Source organism: Clavelina lepadiformis, chromosome 4 (genome assembly GCF_947623445.1).
Source record: "Clavelina lepadiformis chromosome 4, kaClaLepa1.1, whole genome shotgun sequence".
Taxonomy (NCBI): Eukaryota; Metazoa; Chordata; class Ascidiacea; order Aplousobranchia; family Clavelinidae; genus Clavelina; species Clavelina lepadiformis.
This window is the reverse complement of record NC_135243.1, coordinates 1,498,358-1,518,669: the sequence shown is the minus strand read 5'-3', so window position 1 is coordinate 1,518,669 and position 20,312 is coordinate 1,498,358. Positions and strand designations below refer to the sequence as shown.

At 38.6% G+C, this 20,312-nt stretch overlaps 2 protein-coding genes across 9 annotated transcripts; both read left to right on the top strand.

Annotated features, from left to right (window-relative positions):
- Positions 1–3,611, top strand: LOC143451755 (corticotropin-releasing factor receptor 2-like). Its single transcript, XM_076952481.1, has 9 exons — positions 1–136; positions 266–400; positions 590–669; positions 915–1,036; positions 1,170–1,299; positions 1,829–1,994; positions 2,555–2,688; positions 3,002–3,176; positions 3,466–3,611. The coding sequence occupies exons 1-9, from the start codon at positions 1–3 to the stop codon at positions 3,609–3,611; spliced, it is 1,224 nt and encodes a 407-aa protein (XP_076808596.1).
- Positions 3,612–5,822: 2,211 nt separating this feature from the next.
- LOC143452337 (5-oxoprolinase-like) lies at positions 5,823–13,145 on the top strand. 8 transcript variants are annotated; one of them, XM_076953267.1, is made up of 10 exons: positions 5,823–6,070; positions 6,392–7,226; positions 7,507–7,595; positions 7,976–8,170; positions 8,407–9,275; positions 9,413–9,513; positions 10,505–10,571; positions 10,872–11,067; positions 11,756–11,838; positions 11,904–13,145. In XM_076953267.1, exons 7-10 carry the CDS (start codon positions 10,527–10,529, stop codon positions 11,925–11,927), a joined length of 348 nt encoding a protein of 115 aa, XP_076809382.1. In that variant the 5' UTR covers positions 5,823–6,070; positions 6,392–7,226; positions 7,507–7,595; positions 7,976–8,170; positions 8,407–9,275; positions 9,413–9,513; positions 10,505–10,526; the 3' UTR covers positions 11,928–13,145. The 8 variants fall into 8 exon arrangements, 3 of the variants coding, with proteins under 3 accessions (XP_076809382.1, XP_076809381.1, XP_076809383.1); XM_076953266.1 differs by having other exon boundaries at positions 7,827–8,170; XM_076953268.1 differs by lacking the exons at positions 7,507–7,595; positions 7,976–8,170 and having other exon boundaries at positions 9,124–9,275.
- Positions 13,146–20,312: the final 7,167 nt, after the last annotated feature.

Below are 20,312 nucleotides of genomic sequence, written 5' to 3'. Positions count from 1 at the left end.
ATGCTACTACTGTATTTTGTATTTCCTATTCGACCCAGCAAAGAGCCCCACGATAAAGAAATTGAGTTTCTGGGAGAGAAACAGACGAGTTGCGTCATCATTGCCAAATTCTGTCAAAATTACACCAAAGTACCCGGTAATATTATGACGAAACAATTTCTTGTTTCAATCTCAACTAATAACCACGGAAACAATTCCAATTTTTCACAAAACTAGAAATACTCGATATTTCCACAAAATTTTCACCTTTCTTTCCTTGCTAAAGGTCACTGCCCTTACGTCAACACTCACGTGACCAACATGAATCCCCCGGATGTCTGCTTTTCCCAAACGCTTGGTGGCGGCATTGCCTACACGAGATGTTTTAAGAAGCTCAATGGAGTTCATTACAACAATTCATGTATGAGGGTTTTAACCTGGACGACATTAAGTTATTTACAGTATACTTTTTATATTCTCATTGCAATGGAGCTGCCTATATTACTGCTTACAAATAGATAAATTTGAACTTTATATGACATTCGATAGCCTACAAGGTTATCGTTGAAAATAAATGGAACATTTATGAGTTACTTTCTTTGAAATCCAGTTAACGCCACTCGCAAGTGTGAATCAGACGGAAGATGGTCTCGCATTAATTTTACTGCTTGTCATCCCATACCGGACTCGGTCAGTTCTGCATGAATGCGTTCACATAAAAATTTTATGGATAGTCTTAATAATTCCAGAATAACAACAAATAGAACTTACATTCAATTAACTTTAAATAAATTCAATCTGGAGTCAACAAACTTTATCAACTTATATGATCAAGATTGCTTGCTTGTTTCGAATTATATCATTCAATACTAACATCGCATCAGGATAGAAATTTTTAAATCTAAAAAATGATTTACACGATTTTTAAATTTCAGAGTGACCCTGCCGAAGATTACGTCAATACCCATCTCAAGATTGTCGTCATGATAACTTACGTAGGCAGGGGACTTTCCCTCTTCACGTTGATCATCGCTTTTTTACTCTTCTGGAGACTCAGGTACATCTATGGCGGATGACATCGATTTTAAAACATCGCGATAACTCGATTTAGAGGTCATTGACCCCGTATTCTTTGATCTCAGTCTTAGCCATTTAAGACCTTGAGTCATAATTATACTTTGACTTCAAAGTAAATTCAATTATGACCTAAACGTAGTTTTGGAAAATTCACAGAGAGGTGATGACGAAAATTCGCGGCTTTACGCGATGGAAGTTCTGCAACGATTCAATTATAATAAACTGGTTATAAGAAAGTGTATGGTTTGTATGTTGAAAGTTAAAAGACTAATGTGAGAAAAATATCTCTTGCATAGGGAGGGCTCTATGGCATAAACTCTATGCTAACACTTTATACAAACCATTAAGTGATGTCCAATTCTGTTGTTCTCTTGGCAAAAATAGGTTATTTCGGCTTTATTACGGCATGCATACGTCATTTTGTTTACGTCATCACGCTGTAGAAGCATCCGGTGTTGGAGAAATATCATTCATTGGAATCTTGCTACGTCACTCATTCTACAAAACGTCATCTGGTTAATTTATAGTTTCTTCACCAGCTACCAAACAAGAAAAAACAATGAGGTATTTTGACGTAATTAGTATGACGTAAAAGATATCTTATGCTTACCACTACTCTTACAACGAAGCTAATTAAAATGTTTAAGTTTAAGTTTAATTACAAATTTACGGTTTATTGTATCGACATTTTTTGGTAAACAAAATATCTTTATATAATATGTGCAAGTCTGCACAATTGTTTACGCCACTTCTTCTTCTCATAATCTCCTAGGTTTGGTTCCAGGTTCTATGTCGCGTCCTGGCCGCCATCTCCATCTACTCTCAAGTGGCCACCTACTGCTGGATGTTCGTGGAGGGCGTCTACCTTCACATGATGGTGGTCATGGCTTACACGTACGACAGGTTCAGCATAAAGCTCTACATGGCGCTAGGTTGGGGTAAGTCAGGATTCATTACAGTTGCTTTGACCAATATTTCGATTCCCATTTTACGAGTCAGTGGGTTTCGACCTGCAGTCGGCCCTGAAGAAACAATTATTCTTCATCATACATTTATTTATTTTTGCCAAGTTTGGTGACAGGGTATCATGGTCACGTTGTAGTCGCAAAGCTACCTACACACATACTGACTATTGTGATGTCAGATAAGTCCATTGTTACCGCCATTGTCTTTGACTTCTACAAAATCCTGTTCAACCATTGACTTAGTCAGGTTATTTAATGTCATATATGTCATGCAACTTAAAATTGGTCCGAATATTAACATCCTAAAACTTGTCCTAACTCTTTTAGATTGCGCTAGGAATGTTTTGTTAATGGCGCTGTATGAGTATAAAGGAGTCTTTTGTGTTTTTATAGGCCTACGTGTTTCTGAGATGTTGCATAAACCAAAGCTTATACCTGTTTCATTAAGCTGTTTGTATCAGATATGTTCAGCACAAATTTTCACCGAAAACATGTTAATTAATTACTAATAACACAAGATGTCTATGACGCAGGCACACCGATCCCAATCACAGTTATATGGGCAGCGCTCAAAGCGGTTTATGAGGACAAAGAATGCTGGATGCAGAACCCGACAGACACCTGGGTCGAATATTTCTACCAGATTCCCATCTTTGTCTTGTTCGCGGTAAGTTTTTATGACGTCACATTATAACAATGATCAGAATTAAGTATTGGCTATAGTAGTCAGGATCAGAACTACCAGTCGCTCGGAGTAACTTATTGGAAATAATTTTTGCCATCTCTCAGTAAACCTGAAGAAGAAACTTATGCTTGCGAAAGCTCGTGTAGAAGAATCAAAAATAAAGTTAACCTTCAGAGTGCGACCACCTTATATCTTGTTTTTATTTTACTATCTACTGGGTCAACACGGTTCATCCACCATCAACCAAGTAATTTATGACGCTTTGAAATTAAAACATTTATTTCCTTCTAAACAGATCAACGCGTTGATAATGGTGAATGTCGTTCGAATTTTGGTCACTAAACTCATCAAGCAGAACTCGCTGGAAAGTGCAGTGACCTATTCAAAAGCAGTAAAGGCGGCTTTCTTTCTTTTCAACCTTCTTGGAATTACTTACATCTTGTTTTTCCTCAGTCCGGGAGATGGCGCTGGTGAAATCGCTTTCTTCTACGTCAACGCCATCTTTCAGTCATTTCAGGTAAACTTGTTGATTCCTTCGATTGTGCGGTCAGAATTGTCTTTCATCTACGGAATGCAACTGGCACCTTTAACTACATGTCTTACAATCGCGATCTGCACATAATTGCGCTTCTCTACCATTCGTGTATTGACGACTTGACGTCATAACACTCTGTCGTTTCACTGACGGAGCCATAAATGTTTTGATTAATATATTTCTGACGAATTTCAGACAACTTATTGTTTTTTATGACACGGCAGGGTTTCTTGGTCTGTTTGATTTATTGCTTGAGCAACTCGGAAATTCTGAACGCGGTTGGAAGGAATTGGCGGAAATGGCGTCACAATACAAGAGTGCCCTGCTTGGAGAAAGACCTCCGTGGTATTGGCTGATGTTTAATCTGTAATTTATTAAATATTTTTTAACAAATGAAGGTTTCACCCATCCAGCCACAAATCAAAGATGTCATGTCATTACTCGATTTGAATGGCCTGCTTGGTTTATCACAGTTAAGGCACGATTTTTATTATATTTAGTGAGACGTCACTCGACTCAATCCACACCACTATCTACTCATTTCCACGTAACCGTTAAGCTAGACAGACTTTGTGACGAATCCGGAACTGAAAGACCAGAACAATTACCTTCCCACCAATTGCACTCGGTCATTTTGCATGAAACGAGTGCTCCGACGCTCCATACAGCGGAATACCATTTGTAGGAGCACAGTGTATTACTTTGTGGCATCATCCCTGCTTAATACCATGTACTAACTAAATGCCTTTCATGTAAGTTGTTACGTCACTGTATTACAAAACCACCAATGACAAGCTTCGATGACGTCACACCTTGCCAACATAGCAAACACTGTTACACGTCACTCTCAAGTAATTACATATTAGGTCCTATAAGAGGTCCTATTACGTCCTATAGATAGGAACCACATTTTTTAGCTTAAATTAATGTTATCTTGAATATATTTGCTGTGATTTTTAACATAAATGCCATGTTTTTATTATAAAAGTAAATCAAATAATCGTAGCTCTTGTGTGCGTTAGCATTCCCGGATTATTTAAAAAAAACGTTTTTACGTTTCTAAGAAAGTAATTTGGGTTGTGACGTCACGCGTGACTCGCGAGTCTTAAGTTGTTGCGGAAATGCTTAAATTTTAATTTGGAATCTTGCAATTTAGTTGTGGACCAAGCTTAAATTCTCCTTGATGATGTTCAGATAAACTACCTGGCTTGAACTGGTGTGCCATATAAATACCGATATAATGTTTGCAATCTTTCCTTTTACTGTTCCCATTCACTTGTTACTACTGCGCCATGTAACATTCAGTAAGATTTGCCCAAAGGTGTAAGCCTTTGTGTCTGATAAAAATAAATAAAAATGGGACTTTATCATTTACTAATATGCATAGACAGAATTTAAGCAACTAGAACAGCATAGTCACGCCGTTTGAGAAATGAGAACTCATACCATCGAATGAGAAGTAAAACAACTATCAATCAACATTGTTCTTCGCTCATATGGTAACACGAACAGCCAGAGAAAGTCCGGTCTTTATGGCAAAGGTGTTTGTTGTGTAATAATTCAAGCCAAGTAATACAACAACGAAATTATTATTTGTCATCAATTCATTTTTCATAGGTTAATGATAGTTGTAAAAAAATGTCGGCCTGTTGTACTTACTCAGGATTACTTCTAGAGTGTTTTTACCTTGCTGCGCCTTGCATTTAGTAGAAAAATCAAAATTCATAAAAATATGACATTGCAAGGATAAGGAATCTTTTAAACAGTGATGAAATGTCACCATCTCAATATTAATGTGATATTTATCGCGATAACAGCAACTATTAGGTCAATAACTCTGACTGTGTCAAGTGGTTCCATATATTACTTGGCACGAATGAGATTAAGCCACTAGTCTTTCACATATAACGAAGTAAACGCCAATCACATCGTATAATGGATTTTAGTTAACCAACATTGTTTCCAGTGCATCGGTGGGACGTAGTCAGCCATAAAAAGGCGTTGCAAACTGTATGTAGGCAGATTTATGGGTACTTGACCACAATATGGCATGATGGCCAATGTTTTTGAACGAAATCAGCGTCTTATTAGTGAATGATAAAAATTTTGGACTAGGCCTAATGACGGTCACTTTTTTCCAGTGTAGGCCTAGTTCAGCGGTTCTTAAACTTTTTTGAGCGCGACCCAAATCTGAGTTTCATGATCACCTCACGACCCAAACCTATGTCGCGACCCATTTTAATGTCCTATAGACCTATATTATATTATATTAACCTATGTCGCGACCCACCTATGTCACTATGTCGCGACCCATTTTCTGACCCTCCGCGACCCATGTTTGGGTCGCGACCCATACTTTAAGAACCCCTGGCCTAGTTGCTGAAGAATTGTTTGGTTTCAAAAGAATAAAATTTGAAAAGCAAAATTTTTAAGTAAATGGCCTTCAGTAGGCTGTATAAGAACATGTATACACTGGCTGTATGAAAAATGTTGACCCTGGTTTGTTTAGCCTGGAAAATATAAATATAGGAAATATAATAATTTTGTAGTCAGTTTCGATATCATTAGCCTAGTATTTGTGTTCACCTGAATGCAGATGATATTCAGCGAATCTATTCTAGTTTGGGTTTGTATCGGCCTAACTCTACAGGCAGCCTTGCAAGTGCCTTTTATTATGGCATGAAAGAAAATAATGGACGCACTCCGACACTATGCTTAGATTTTAGGAAACACTTAACATGATAAATGCTGAGTAAGTTCTAAGAAGAAACAAATTTTGAATCAGAAAAGTAAACACAAGGGGAAGGAGTTTGAAGGATTATGGAAGAGGTTTGTGACAAAAATAAACATATAGCCAATATGGTAAAGTTTATCATAATTTTATTGATGATTTTATGTCTCATAGTTGTTTCAAGTTTACTAATTTGCTTCGTTGACAAGGCTAAAAAGATTATCATGAAAAGTAGTTTGATTTCAAGGCTGGTGTTTAATTACAAATATGCCCGTAATTTTGTCTCTAATTAAACTTAGCTTTCCTTCATTTCCTCAAGTTTAACCATTTGTCGACTTGGCGAAAACCACTGCTAAGAATTGTTGTTTAATTCGATAGACTGCCTAATTATGTATACATAGTTTAATTTTGTTTCAAAGAGTTGAAAATTATGATGATCGAATCATTCGACTCAAGTAAGATCGATTTCATCCGGATTGGAACGACGGTCGCCACAAATGCTCTCCTTGAGAGGAAAGGTGAAAGAATGGCACTTGCTCTCACTAAGGGTTGGAGAGATCTTCTTTACATTGGAAATTAGTCCAGACTGAAATTATTCGACCTCGTAAGCTGATCAACTCTGATGTTTCCAGTTGACAATGCAGTTGTACTAAGCAACTACCCACTGGTGACGCTAAATGTCGGTTTTGTATTTTTCGTCTTTGCTTATTTTATAGTTTCTATGGTTTTAAATACTTAATCAGAGATGAGTTTATTACCACTTTTTACTTTGATTTAAAGCAGCGGTTCTTAACCTTTTTGATCTGCTTTCCCATTAAAGCCAACCAAAAGACTCAAATTTCCCCTTACTGAATTTCTAGTTTTCCGTTAGTTTTAGTACAGTAAATACGCTTAAGCTAGTGTCTGACTAGAGCTCAAGTAGGCCTCACTTCTGTATGTAATTATAGTAGTTTATTTGTTTCATGCTGTTGTAGCTAGAAATAGAAACAAGTGAGGACTCAAACTAGTTATGACATCATTTGTGCATATGGTTGTGCCTGCCTGTACAAACTCAACACCCAAAGCAACCCATGAGTTCAAAACTGTTGCCCATCCTGGGATTACATCTTCTGATATAAAATATAACATCTCACACTCCTCTATGCTCAGGTTCAATGAAAGTAGAACAATATTATCCGGCCCAGCAGGTGGCGTTATGTGGTACGCTATGACGTCATTTGAAGACCAACATAGCATTTGGGTACAACATGAGAGGTATGGTGCCGCTAATATATCCAGTATCAGTATGAGCATGTACGTTGCATGCATGCACAAGCTAGATAAATATTAATAAGATTACGTAAGTTATGTCCTTGTGTTGTCATCGTGGTATCCCAACCATTTATTCCAGTGCTTGGTGTTGTGGCCGTGTGGCTCGACACTTGTTTATACAATTTGTGAATATCCTGACAAGTTCTTCGTTCTGTAATAAAGAATGATTTTGTGACATGCAAATACTTAAATTGTGATGAAATTTATGACACTATTTACACAGGAACATCAACAGATCTAAGTCGAAACGACGGGGAATTTGAGCATGTATTCAAGTCTACTACAGCTGGTGTCACCATACAAGCACCACAGGTATTTTGTTTTCAAATCTTAAATTAAAGCAAAACTTCAACAATGGCACAAACTTTCCTGTTAATGTCAACATCAGGAGAAAGTTTGTTTTTTATCTCAATGTGCCGATATGTGCTAGTATGTGTTGTTTGGACTCTACATGCTTTGTTATATTTTTGTGTATATGTTGTATTTACTATTTTGTTTTCTTTCAAGCTTTCAAGCTCTTTTTTATATTTTTTACCTTTTTAGCTTTTACAAATTAAAGTGGACGTTCAAAATTTGGAGAAAGACGACTTGTCTCATTTGTTCTTGTCTCGTTTTGCATTATTTCTACTGACAGTAGAATATGTTGTCTTATTTTGTTTGAATTGTATGACAGTTGAACATTTTCATCACAGCTTGACAGCGACACAGTCGCAGCACGGTCTGGTCTATGCAATTTTTCCGGTTGGGTTTGTTTGTCGTCAGCCCGAGTCCTCCCTGAATCTGCTGGGGCCCATCCAGGCATCACATGCTTCAGTAAGGGGATTCCCTAACTGTGACGCCAATCTGTGTCTGGAAATGTTGTTGCCAGAGCAAATGTTGTACGACAGGTAACAATATGATTTGTGATGATTAGGGCAACCAGTTTTTTGACCTAAAACTTTTCAATTTTGACCTTAAAATTTGCAAATTTTGGCCTAAAACGTTTAAATTTTGACCTCATTTTGAAAAACGCTATACTGATAGTCTTTACACTGTCTACAGCAACTTTCTAATCTAAAGCTGCATTTAAAAATGACAAAATGCTTTTCTAGTGTTGACTTTTTTTTTGTTTCTGCATCTTAAGATTGACAGCTTGCAGTTTCAAATGCAATGCCGTCACATCGTGACGTCACCAAACGCGCTGAAAAGCCTTGCCTCTCTTTGTGGCTTTGGTTCTAAGTAAAATTTGCGGGACTGGAATTGTTTGCGGTACAAGAAAAGAGAAAAACGGAAGAATAATATTACAAAATGGTTACAAAATTACAAGTTTAATAGATTTTGACCTAAAAAAAGACAATTTGACCGTATTTTGACCTAACATAACATTTTGACTTTATCTGACCTAATAACTTCTATGCCACCCGTCGTACAAAGCTGAAATTTGTTTCATAGCATTCTGAGCAGGTAAAAAAATTGACCATATTGACTTTTGGTTGCCCTAGTGATGATGTAAAGTGTTGTTAAATATCAATGCTAAATTTTTTTTGCTGCACTTATGTGTATGTTGTGCTATCGTCTTATTACAAATACTTAAATCACAAACCGTGAATAATTTCATCAATCCGAGGTAACTTATAAAGTGATTGTGAAGATAACATGCTGCAAATGGTATCTTGGTCGTAGTTCATGCTACTACTAGCACGAAACGTTAATTAAAATGGCAAAATTCACACACCTAAGTATGCTCTGATTCTCTGTGCATAAGATCTTACCAGACATAAGAACAAATGCATGTTGTCAAGTGCATGCATTGACTGTTTATTACAATAAATGATGTCATAATAAAGCATGTGTTGTGCAGGTGATGTCAAGTTATTTCGATGGAGGTCATCTCGACATTAGCGTCCATTTCATGGAGGACCTGTCAGGTGATTCACGGTCCAGCGATCATCATCGACAAGAATAGCACAATCTTGGTCGAACCCGACTGCAAGGCAGAGATGACTAAGAAAGGTATTGCGTTATGATGTCATGGTGACATCACTTAGAGTTTGATGAGGGTAGTCTTTTTGTTACATGATAGGTTGACAACATCATTGTAGCTTGCCGTGATTATAAATTACAATTTTGCAAAAATTTCGCTTATTCAGGTGATGTGACCATCATGATAGGGAAAGTCGAAAGGGAAGGGAAAGTCGAAGCATATTGGCAAGGAATTGGACGCTATCCAACTCTCTATATTTTCACACAGGTCAGTGTTATTTCGTAGATACAGTTTTTGGAAGCAAGTTTATAACTGACAATAACTGGAAAATTGAATATCAAATGCATGCAATGACCATTGGAGTAGTTGTAAGGTGCGGCTGGGTTCTTTGTCATTCTCCGTTATTTTAAATATACAGTCGAATCCGCTTAATTCGGACACCGGATAACCCGGACAACCGCTTTATTCGGCCAAAATGCTCGGGAACGGAACAAAAGTAAAAATTGAACGTAAAAAACTCCTGTTAATTCGGACAATTCTCCGCTTAATTCGGACACAGGTTCGCAATTCCTATCGTTAGGTTATGATACAATAAACAGTACTTCGTTCGTTTTAAGACAAGATGCAATTGCATAATGAGTGATTATGGTGAAACAATGACGATTCATGCAGAAACAATCGACAATGAACTCATATAACGCCGTGCCAGCTTCATAGTCGCTTTTACTTCGGTACAATTGCGTCCATCTTGTAGGACAAAATTGTACAGAAAAGTTTAGCACAAAAAGTGAAATTGCTCACTAAAGTAAACGAAGACGTTTTATGCGATCAGTGCCAGTTACTGCAGTATAGCGCAGCAGCAATTCATTTATTACGCAACAGTACAGTACTTATTTGTGTTGTCTGCCTTTACGCATGACCATGAAACAAACAATTGATTTTCCGCTTAATTCGGACAAAGCCGTTTCTCCGCTTAATTCGGCCAAAAGTGAGCGGAACCAAAGGGTCCGAATTAAGCGGAGTCGACTGTATAGGTGTTATTTTGTAGACTGAATTTTTCGAAGCGATTTTTATGACTGACAATTTACCCAAATGACAATAACTGGGAAATTGAATATGAAATGCATGCAATGATTATGGGGGTAGTTGCAAGTGGGGTTGGGTTATTTGTCATTCCGTATTAACTTTTATTGTGTGTGCTAGACTGGGATCACTGATCTTATCAATATATTATAACCTCTGACCTTTGACATCAAAGGTTCACGAGCATTGCAGAACAGATGGGTAGGATTCTACAACGGACAGCAATATCCACTAACATTAAGGTATTTGTCTGGCTTGAACTTGTCATATTTTAACATGTTTGTTATTTATACATTACTGGTCTAGATAATCGTCCAACACTGCTTTTATTTGTTTGGTCTAATTTATTACACCAAGATTTCCCAGCCCTTGACATTTTATCTGTGCTTCAGTCGTTGAAAGTCCTGTATAGTCCTGTGTATATTGCAAGACATACTTGTGTAAATATGTTCTTGATAGCTGACTAGGTGTAGTTCTATTATGATCATTGTGTGTCGTGAAAGCACTCATTGTTTATTGTGTAACATTACATGAATCGACAGGAACGACTTGACTTCTCGTGCGCTCTTTTTGGACCCGATGGTCGTCTTGTTTCCAAAGCTCCTCACATCCCAGGCCATCTAGGGGCCATGTTGGATGGCGTGCAGTTCCAGATGTGGGCAATAGAGATCAATGAAGGAGATTGCATCGTCTCCAATCATCCATGTGCTGGAGGAGTTCATCTTCCTGTTTACTCTCGTGAGTATGATCATGTGATATGCTTAGTGATGTGATAAATGTTATAGATCTGATCACGAAGTTTATCATATGATGTTCAAAAATTTCATAGTTGTACAGCATAGGTGTTTGTGTTAACTAACCGCTCCTGAAACATTTTGAGAAGGTTGCCATTTATGCTGGGATGTGATTGTGATTTATGTGATAATGTTGTGAATGACGTGCTTTCTCGTATCATATGATGCTGAAAAGTTTCATGGTAGTTGTTGTGTGAAATGACGAATTGGTTTCTGGTTTTCTAATGAGTCAGAATTACCTTTAAACCAGTGGTTCCCAATGTTTTTTTAGTTGCGGACCCATTTTAATAAATTTTCAAGCCTGCGGACCCGTACCTAAAATTTGCCAAGAATTCAATGAAAAAATGTCTTGGTATTTAATGCATAACCTACTATTGAGGGATATTTACTGTAATATAGGATATATTTGAGAGCTGCTGCAAATTTCAATGAAATATTGTCTTAAAATGTTTATGATTCTCTTCTTTCGTTGCACAAACAATAGAGAAATAAAGTAGCCTACATGCAACCAAGACACTCACGAACCCCCAAGTGGTCCGCGAACCCCAGGTTGGGAACCACTGCTTTAAACCCTATTGAACTTGTTTTTACTTGTTAACTCACACAAGTAACAGCGTTTCTCATGCTCCCAGGAGAATTCACTAGTTGCAGCCGGACCCACAATCTCCATGGCAACCTGGCCGACTTAAGAGCGCTAGTTGCCGCTAACCAGAAGGTAAGTGTCTTTGTGACGTCACAACTGTATCAATCACAAACATTTCAACGAAGCTTTCTGTTTAGGGTATCCACCTGGTCCTCATATAGAGCAGCGCGACATTCGATTTCGAAGGGACATCCCCTATGGTGATAAACAAGTTGAACGCGCCGAGAGCGATCAGTAAGTCTGTCATCATCTACTCCCTCAGGTGCATGGTGGGCTACGACATCCCGCTTAACCAGGGCTGCCTCGCCCCTATCCACCTCCAAATACCCAAGTGGTCCATACTCGACCCCGACTATCAGATATCCAGATATCCGGTCGTCCTCAAGAACCTCCATGCAGCTCCTCCACTGGCGGAGACGGGGTTTTGAGGAAGATTCTCTTTTGAAACAACTTAACGCTGTCAGTGTCGTTTATTAAACTCTTGTTCTAACAACTGTTTTTATTTTTTAAAGTTACTGAATTTTTTCACAACTTTATAGTTTTAAGCCACATTTTGATGCACTCGTAGACAATATTTTTTGCATCACTCGCAAAATAACCGCGGTGTAGTTTCAAATGACATCTGGCCGTATTATTGGCTGTCGCTTATTCAAACCTTGTCACTTGCATCAGCCTCAGCACTGCTTCTACAAGTTTTAATTTTGAAACAATTTTGCGAGATAATTCACTGAAAGCGAAATGCAGCTTATTCCAACACCAGCCAGACACAAAATCCAGCTCCATGCGACCTGATGCGTGTTGTTGAAGCTTCTCGACTACTTGTGAGTGACCTTGCAGCCCAGCATTTGAGAGATCGCAATCTCGTCCTTACTCCACATACAAGCCTGATGCGGAGAACGACGCAGAAAAGTTTTGAGTCAGCATCTTTTCTAAGAATCCATTTTTAAAATCAGACGCAGATAACTTACAGTAGATACCGATTACACACGGCCCACAAGGTAAAATTATGTTTCATGGTAAGTTTGTATCTACCCAAGTTCCTGGCTCACACCTACTCGTCTAACCACACAAATACGCAATTTTTATCACCTCATTTGATCTTCCCTGCACCTTATTCTGAAATATTAACCGATCCGGGCGCCTTTATTTCTACCGCATGTTGGCGCTAGTGCGCTTCAAGTATTCCTGGGTTTCATGTGAACAACTTAAATTATTTGCTGCGCTGGTGTTAAGTAATCGCTTGTACACGAAGAAAAACAATGGTTGGTTTCTGTGGTTTTTGTAATAATGATTATTCTATACAAAGCAAAGAGTAATATTGTTAGATAACAATACGTTTTAACATTACCTATTATTACGTAATAAAAGTTGTGTTGATTCATAAATATTTGCCTAGATTAGCCAGAATAGATCGATGAAATAGGACAAAGTAATGTACACGTGACAAAACTCATCGAATCAGTGGCGATAAATATGACTTTGAAAGACGGAAACAGCCTGAAAGTTTTTAAAGCAAAGCGGAAGTCCAGAGAACAGCTGGAACATGTTGCGCATGCGCACAAGTATTCTATGTATGCACAGTATGCGTGTATAGCTGCAACCGACCTTCTTCTTTGCGTGGTGATGCATGTCAGGTCTGAAGAAGATTCTCTTTCGAAAGAACTTAACCCTGTCAGTGTTGAGCGAAAGGAGGGTTTTCCAACCCTATGGAGCTGATGGTAAAGGGGATTCCCCGTGTACCCACTTGCAACCAGTTTGTGATGAAATATTTGATAATCTTGGAAGATGAAAAAGTGGCCATGTAGGAACCGGTGTTACGCGGATGAGACAGATATTACGAAAGTTCTGACCATTTTGCTTCTCAAAATATTTCAAAATGTTTCTTTTGTTTCGTCACAAATGCTGATTAAAACCCGGTCAAACATGATTGAAGGATGGTGAATAGAAAAGCGACATCATGCGAGTGCAAGATAATTTGACATTTGCCACAAGTAGACGTAAGATAACTTTTTAAATCAAAGCTACCCATCCCTTGTTAAAGTTGAGCACAAGCGAAGGTGAAACATCGCGAGCATATTGTTAAGGTCATAATTACGTCATGCAGCATTACGTAACAGCTATTGCCGTTTACTTAAAACATTGCTAATTAATTGTTTAATCCTTTGCACTTCATGCAATTTACTTTTTTACCATAATGCTATTTGCTACGACTGTGCATTCAGAGAAAACAAAATTTGCATTATGACGTAACAGAGAAACTTTAAAATGACTCCCACCCCTATGAACTTTCACCTGCAAGGTGGGGCCGGGGTGCGATTCAAACGACGTCGGCCCCATAAAATTTCGACATGATATATTGTAATTAGCATATATTGACATTTCTTTCAAATCTCTATCGGTGTTGGCAAGTGCATTAAAACGCTTTATGTTACGGTTCATGTTTACGTCATCAAGCATTTGTGAGAATGAATGCCATCTTTGGTTGGTGGCGCAGCACCATAAATTTCTTTCAGTTTGGCGTTCTACAGATACAGTGAAGTGTAGAATGAAATGCCGCCACGTGACCAATATATTTTCGTTGTCGCTTTCTCACCTTGAACTTCCTCTCATCTTTTTCCATCTACGCGGATTATCACGTTAATCACTTCTCTTTGTACTTTAAGTAATAACTTCGCTTTGTTGGTAAAAACAAAAGTTTTTGCTTGACGCCAAATGATCAAGTATTACAAATCACATCTTGTTTAACCCTATTCTAACTAGGCTTGGCTTCTCCCGAACACTGTCATAGCAAAACGTGGCGTACAGATGCATTGTTTGCTGTAGAAACTTGAAGTTTAGTGACTTTTCCTAAAAAATGTTCAGCTATCTGTCCATGTTTGTTTGATAAAGTTGGATTTTGTAATTTTTAAGATATTGCGATATTTTCATAATTTTCCTCTGCTTTGCTCTGCTCTTCGCATTGAAGCGTATTACTCATTTACGCACCAATAACTCGACTAACTATTCTCTTTCGTTCTCTTCTCGCGGTCAGCTGGTTTTCCGCACCGCGGGGACGCGGCGTAACAAGAAGAATTTCTAGAAATGTGTCACTTTTAGAAATACTTAATTTACACTAAATTCGCTTTCTTTAGTTTTACAATTATGATGTATACAGGAAGCCAGATGATTTTTCTACTAACCTGTCAAAATCCGATCAGTTTACGACGTATAGTTTTCGAGTTATTAACGATTGCAAATGTGTGTGCGGGGTTGGCCACACCTAGTTTTTTTGTAAACTCGCGAGCCTGGTTAGGATAGGGTTAAAAGCTCTCACTCAAAGTTTATTGGACGAGTCCCCACAATATCACGATTAACACTGAGTCAGGTTGCTCGGTCACTTGGCATTAAGCAAAACTTTCGTTTTTCAATGCATAACCGGCAAAGTTGGATGACCACCAACAACAGCAGCCAAAAGACAACCAACACGCTCGACGTGATGACGTAAAGCGCCGCAATAAAAATAATAATCTGAGTTGAGCCAGCAGACAATCTATGTTGACGTGATAAATCAAGCGAAGCCCTGGGGTTGGCGCCTTCTTCACTTCAATTATTTTGCAAGCATTTAACCAAAACATTCGCCAGAAATTTGTTTAATTTGTGGAAACGCATTCCACTGACTACTATTTAGGTTTCTAACGTATTTAGGCGGACAGGAATTTTTAACAACAGCCACTGTGCGTGCTCACGAAGTGTGTATGAGTAGTTCATTACGTAAATTAGCAGTGAATTAGTTTCTAGAATTATGTTAGATTAGTTAGAAGTAATGTAGCAGAATGCGCCAGTCACTACTTTATTATTCTCCTTCTGTTGGACTGAAATTGAAATGAAATTCGACTTTATTGCTACTGCGACCAAGTTGTGGTGAGTGATTTAATTTTTTCAGCATTGAATCTTGGGAAAGGGTCTGTCGTTATTACCGCAGTAGGACTGTTTTTAAAATGGAAGTTTATTGCTCTATTTTTTTCGCCCGGTAGAGTATACTCTTAGAACTATTATCTCTGTGCGATATATGTTTAACTTTTTAAACGACAATTTTGCCGAAACATGTCGCTATATAGACATTATTGTTATTACAGTGATGTTGTTATATGTGAATGAGCAGAGGTGTTTGACGTAGAGTTACAAACCAACAAACTTCGGCATCAAATGCTTAGATAAGTGCTTGGCTGCTGCGAATCGGTTTCGTGCAAACTATCCTGCTGCTTGACGCTTGACTTGTTTGCTTGTGACGAAGTATGGGTACGTCATCGTTGAAATTCCAGAGACGATTTGAACCGGCGAAAATATTTTGTTGAACGCTTTCAAGAAACGTCTGGGGAAGAAACAAAAATCAAGTATTTTTAAAGCAAAAGTTTACCCTCCTTGAATGTGGTTGATCACCACCAAGTTCCATATTATTGCATTGATACGTCATAGTGTTATGACGACATATTTTTGTTTTGCCGAAAATCTTAAAAACTGTTAAAATATAAACATATGAGGCCTCATTCTACAGCATTTGGCTAAAATTTTCGCTTCAGTTGTAATTTGATGGACTGCATTGTGGTTAGGTGAGTCCTCCATCTTTTGTCAGATAAAACCTGAGCACGCGATGTGCGGTTCTGTCAATTGTTACGCTCCTATATAAGAGGTATTTCCTTCACGAATGTGGCTTGAAGCCGTTTCATTCTGCCATGTTAAGTCACATCAAATATGTCGACTGCAATTTGACGCTGTTACATGACGTCATTGGTCAGCGATGGTTGATGCAAAATATCAAGAGATAATTTGTTGCGGATAATTTAACACTAAACACCACAGCTGGCGTTCATTTATATAAAGCTCTGAATCTGTATCTTCCACTTTTTGAGTCGGCAAAAATACCAAATAGACCTTCTGAGATTATTACGTCATTTTTTTTTCATTGATCATTTATCCACCAGTGCACTTGATATGGGGCCGAATCGATAGAATCGCTGCCAAACTGTGCAATGTTTAATTGACTGTTGACCTGAGATGATCCTAAGTCGTGCAATATGTTGAAATGTTTTACGATTGACTTGGAAGAGGGTTGAGTGACGTCACTTCGCTGAAGGTCGGAAACGATTTGTTGCGAAAAAGATTTGCTGAGCAAAAATCCCCAAAAACCCGGCTGGATTAGAAGCTTTATTTTGCTGACTGAGATTAACTGATGCGTTTCCAAATAAGGTCGAAAAGTTTAGCTGGAATGTGAAAAGTTTTAAATATTGCACGACTGACTTATTTCCGTTCACTTCCCGTGACTGTGACGTGGAAGATTGCCGCCACCAGAGTTGAAAGTTGCTTCCACATAATCGTCTTTATGACGTATAAAAACTTTTTGTTTCATGCTGCAATTTCCATTTTAAAGATAATTGTCCAAGGACAGTAAATTGCTTCAGTATGTTATAAATGGTGGGCTGTAATTCAGATTCTGTTATGTAAGGCATTTGTCGCTATTGCTAAATTCTATTGTTATCTTAACCATGCAACGATCTATTATTTGTTTGCTTATGCGCTTACACATAGTAAATTTGTAAATACCGCACAAGCACAAACCAGGTATACGCAAGTTCTGTCCACGCATTCAATTATGCCTGCGAAAGACACTGCTAATATTATGATCAGTGTGAATGCAGCAAAATGTTAATGGGCGTATCTGTAGGACAAAAAGTTTTACTACAAATTGCACAAAGAAGTTAAAATGCGCATCAAATGCTTAAAAGTGAGCTCAACAATAATAAATCTGTTTCGTGCAAAATATTCAGATACTTTACGCTTGGCTGGTTGTCTTGTGACAAAGTGGTTACGTCGGCCGAGAAAATATTTCGTTGAAAATTGTTGGCCACAAAGCTCAAGCTTTAGAGATTCTTTCACGCGTTCACTGGAACGAAAGTTTATTTCGAGACTTGAAAGAAAATCTTGAAAAGATAGTTTTAGATCTGCGCCTTCGATGCGAATTTTTGCTCAGAGTTTGCTTAAGTCTCGAGTTCATATTAAACAGTCTTTCTTTTAGCCGTATACAGAGGCGTATATGCGCTGTTTGTATTCGAATCAAGCAATCATTTATTTTTATTATATTAATTAATTATTCATGGCATTAATGTATTGTTTTGTTTTAGTTTCCTCCTTACAACGATTTGTCCTCAAACGTATAATAGTTAGACAGGAGAATCATCTCGGGGCTAAGAATTGTAGAACCGTTTTTATATAACTCGCGTAACGCGCTAACAGATTAAAAATATCAAAAACCGATCATATTTTAGCTTAACTTAGCATTGGAATTTAGCATCAACCTGTGTTATATCATTAGTTCTTAACCTTTCTGAGCTGAATCCCGTCAGTCAAGCTTCTCTGGGATGACATCTGCCGGACACTTACGGGTTGAAGTTGGACAAATTCAAATAGACGCGAAGCGCACAGACGTGTTGGTGGGGTAGCAGCACGTATAATCGTCATACATGTATATATAATTGCATAGGCCGCTGAAATAAAACACGTTAGTACTTGAGCACAATTGGCAATTGGACAATTTCGACTAAATCTGATCGCAGCTCGTGGGAGCTCAACGCTGTTGGTAGCCTAGGATGCGTGTTGAATTTAAGTTCATTGATACTCTTGTCTTTGCCTTTGATTTCTTGTCTCGAATTATGACCGATGGCATCCAGGAACAGCAACAAACGCACGATAAAAGATTAGTCACAAAACTCACAGTTTCTACGGACACCAGACTATGTTGCTACTTTGACGGGCTTGGCTGACAAATTCAAAAGTTTGAGTCATTCCTCCATCTCTCCATCTAGCGGTGATCGAAATGCAAGGATGTCTTTTGATTCACTTAAGTAAATGAGATTTTAAATGCATCGATTGCTAAATAAGATGTCGTATTAACTGGAGAGATAAAAATTTATATCTATGTTTTTACTGAACACGAAAGCAATGAAAAGTGTAAGTTATATCGCTGAGTTATTAGCAAGCGTTGTTTGCTCAGCGTAATACGGTGCCAGGACGCAATAAAGTATCCAGGAGATAACCCGCCATATATCAACGTAAGCAAACAAACTTGGCGCTCATGGTTTTTCTCACCCAGGAAACTTTCCCCTTTTTAGCGCAAAAATGCCGATTTTAGTTGTTTCTTTGTTTCTCGGATCTGGACTCCCGGCAGCAACGAGGCGGCTCGAGGACTCTGGCGGCAAAGAAATCGTTCCGAAATCCGCCGGAAACGAGCTTATTTCCGTTGTCGACAGGGGTGCGCTTGGATATTCGTCGGAAACGAGACTGCCCCTGAACCCAATTCTGCTGGCAATTTCTCCTCCTTGTGTACGAATATTAGCTCATCAAACGTACTTCATAGCCCCGTCCCTGTACGTAGCCTCCCCACTCTGTCGACTTATAGATATGTTAATATAAAACTGGCTTTCATGAAACAGGAAATGATTAAATTGATCATTACGAAATTAACCAGCGACAAAAGGACAATAAAAAACGTCATAATTACAGCGCAGCATTCACTGAGCCCTTAACAGTGGTTTGTCCACAAACGTGAATTTGTTAGGCAGGGGAGCCATCTCGCGGTTATAGTTTTACACTCCACAGCCAAGCTAATTACACAGATCAAATGAAAAATCCTAATTCTAGCCGTGGTTCTGTCATGGCTTCGTAGTAAGTTTCAACGTCAATGACGTGGCTTTAAAGAAACTACTCCAAGGCACAAAAAGGTGGCTTTTGAACTCTGGCGGCAAGAAGATATCTCTGGAATTCTGGCGGCAGTAAAGTGGTTCCGAAAACTCGGCGAAGGAAGGTGGCTCTGGAACTCCTGCGGCAAAGAAACGGCTGGAATTCTACGGCGGAAAAGAAATTGCTCTGGAAATCCGGCGAGAACGAGGAATCTCCAGGTCTCCGGCGGCAAGAACATTGCTCTGCAACTCTGACGGCTGGGTGGCGGCTCTCAAATGCCGGCAGAAACGCGGCGGCGCTGAAACTCCGAAGGCAATGAAACAGCTCTTGTACTCCAGCAGCAATGAGGCAGTTTTTGAAAATCCGGCAGAGAAGAAGCGGCTTTGAATTTCCGTTGGCAATGGTTTTGTTTCGGTTTCGGTCCGATTTATGGTTTGGAGCTTTGGCGGAAACGAGGCTTCACCGGAACACAACTTAGGCGGGCATGAAGTTGCTCCAAGATTTTCGGCTGGAAACAACCCTGCTTTAAGAACTCTGAGAGCTGCCAGGCAACGACGACCAGGCTGCTCCAGGAATTCTGGATGACAAAAAACAGCTCTGGAATTCAATTCTGGCAAATACTGTAGAAGGCCATCCTGAGTCAGGATGTGTAAAACAATGTGATCTGGACTTCTACTACAACATTTTACACTTTCCAGTTAATTTCTTTTCGTAAACATTCTGCTTACGTCTTTTTTATTTTTTGGAAAACTTTTACGTCATCAACAATTTTGACCAGGTATAAAACATAATCTAAGATAATTACTGCAACGTTGAAATATGTCGAAGTCAGA

Coding starts and splice junctions, on each gene's coding strand:
- LOC143451755 (XM_076952481.1), top strand. CDS start 1: ATGCTACTACTGTATTTTGTATTTCCTATTCGACCCAGCAAAGAGCCC. Junction 137..265: donor AAATTACACCAAAGTACCCG/GTAATATTATGA, acceptor TCCTTGCTAAAG/GTCACTGCCCTTACGTCAAC. Junction 401..589: donor AGTTCATTACAACAATTCAT/GTATGAGGGTTT, acceptor TTTGAAATCCAG/TTAACGCCACTCGCAAGTGT.
- LOC143452337 (XM_076953268.1), top strand. CDS start 10,527: ATGGGTAGGATTCTACAACGGACAGCAATATCCACTAACATTAAG. Junction 10,572..10,871: donor CAATATCCACTAACATTAAG/GTATTTGTCTGG, acceptor ATGAATCGACAG/GAACGACTTGACTTCTCGTG. Junction 11,068..11,755: donor TCATCTTCCTGTTTACTCTC/GTGAGTATGATC, acceptor TCATGCTCCCAG/GAGAATTCACTAGTTGCAGC.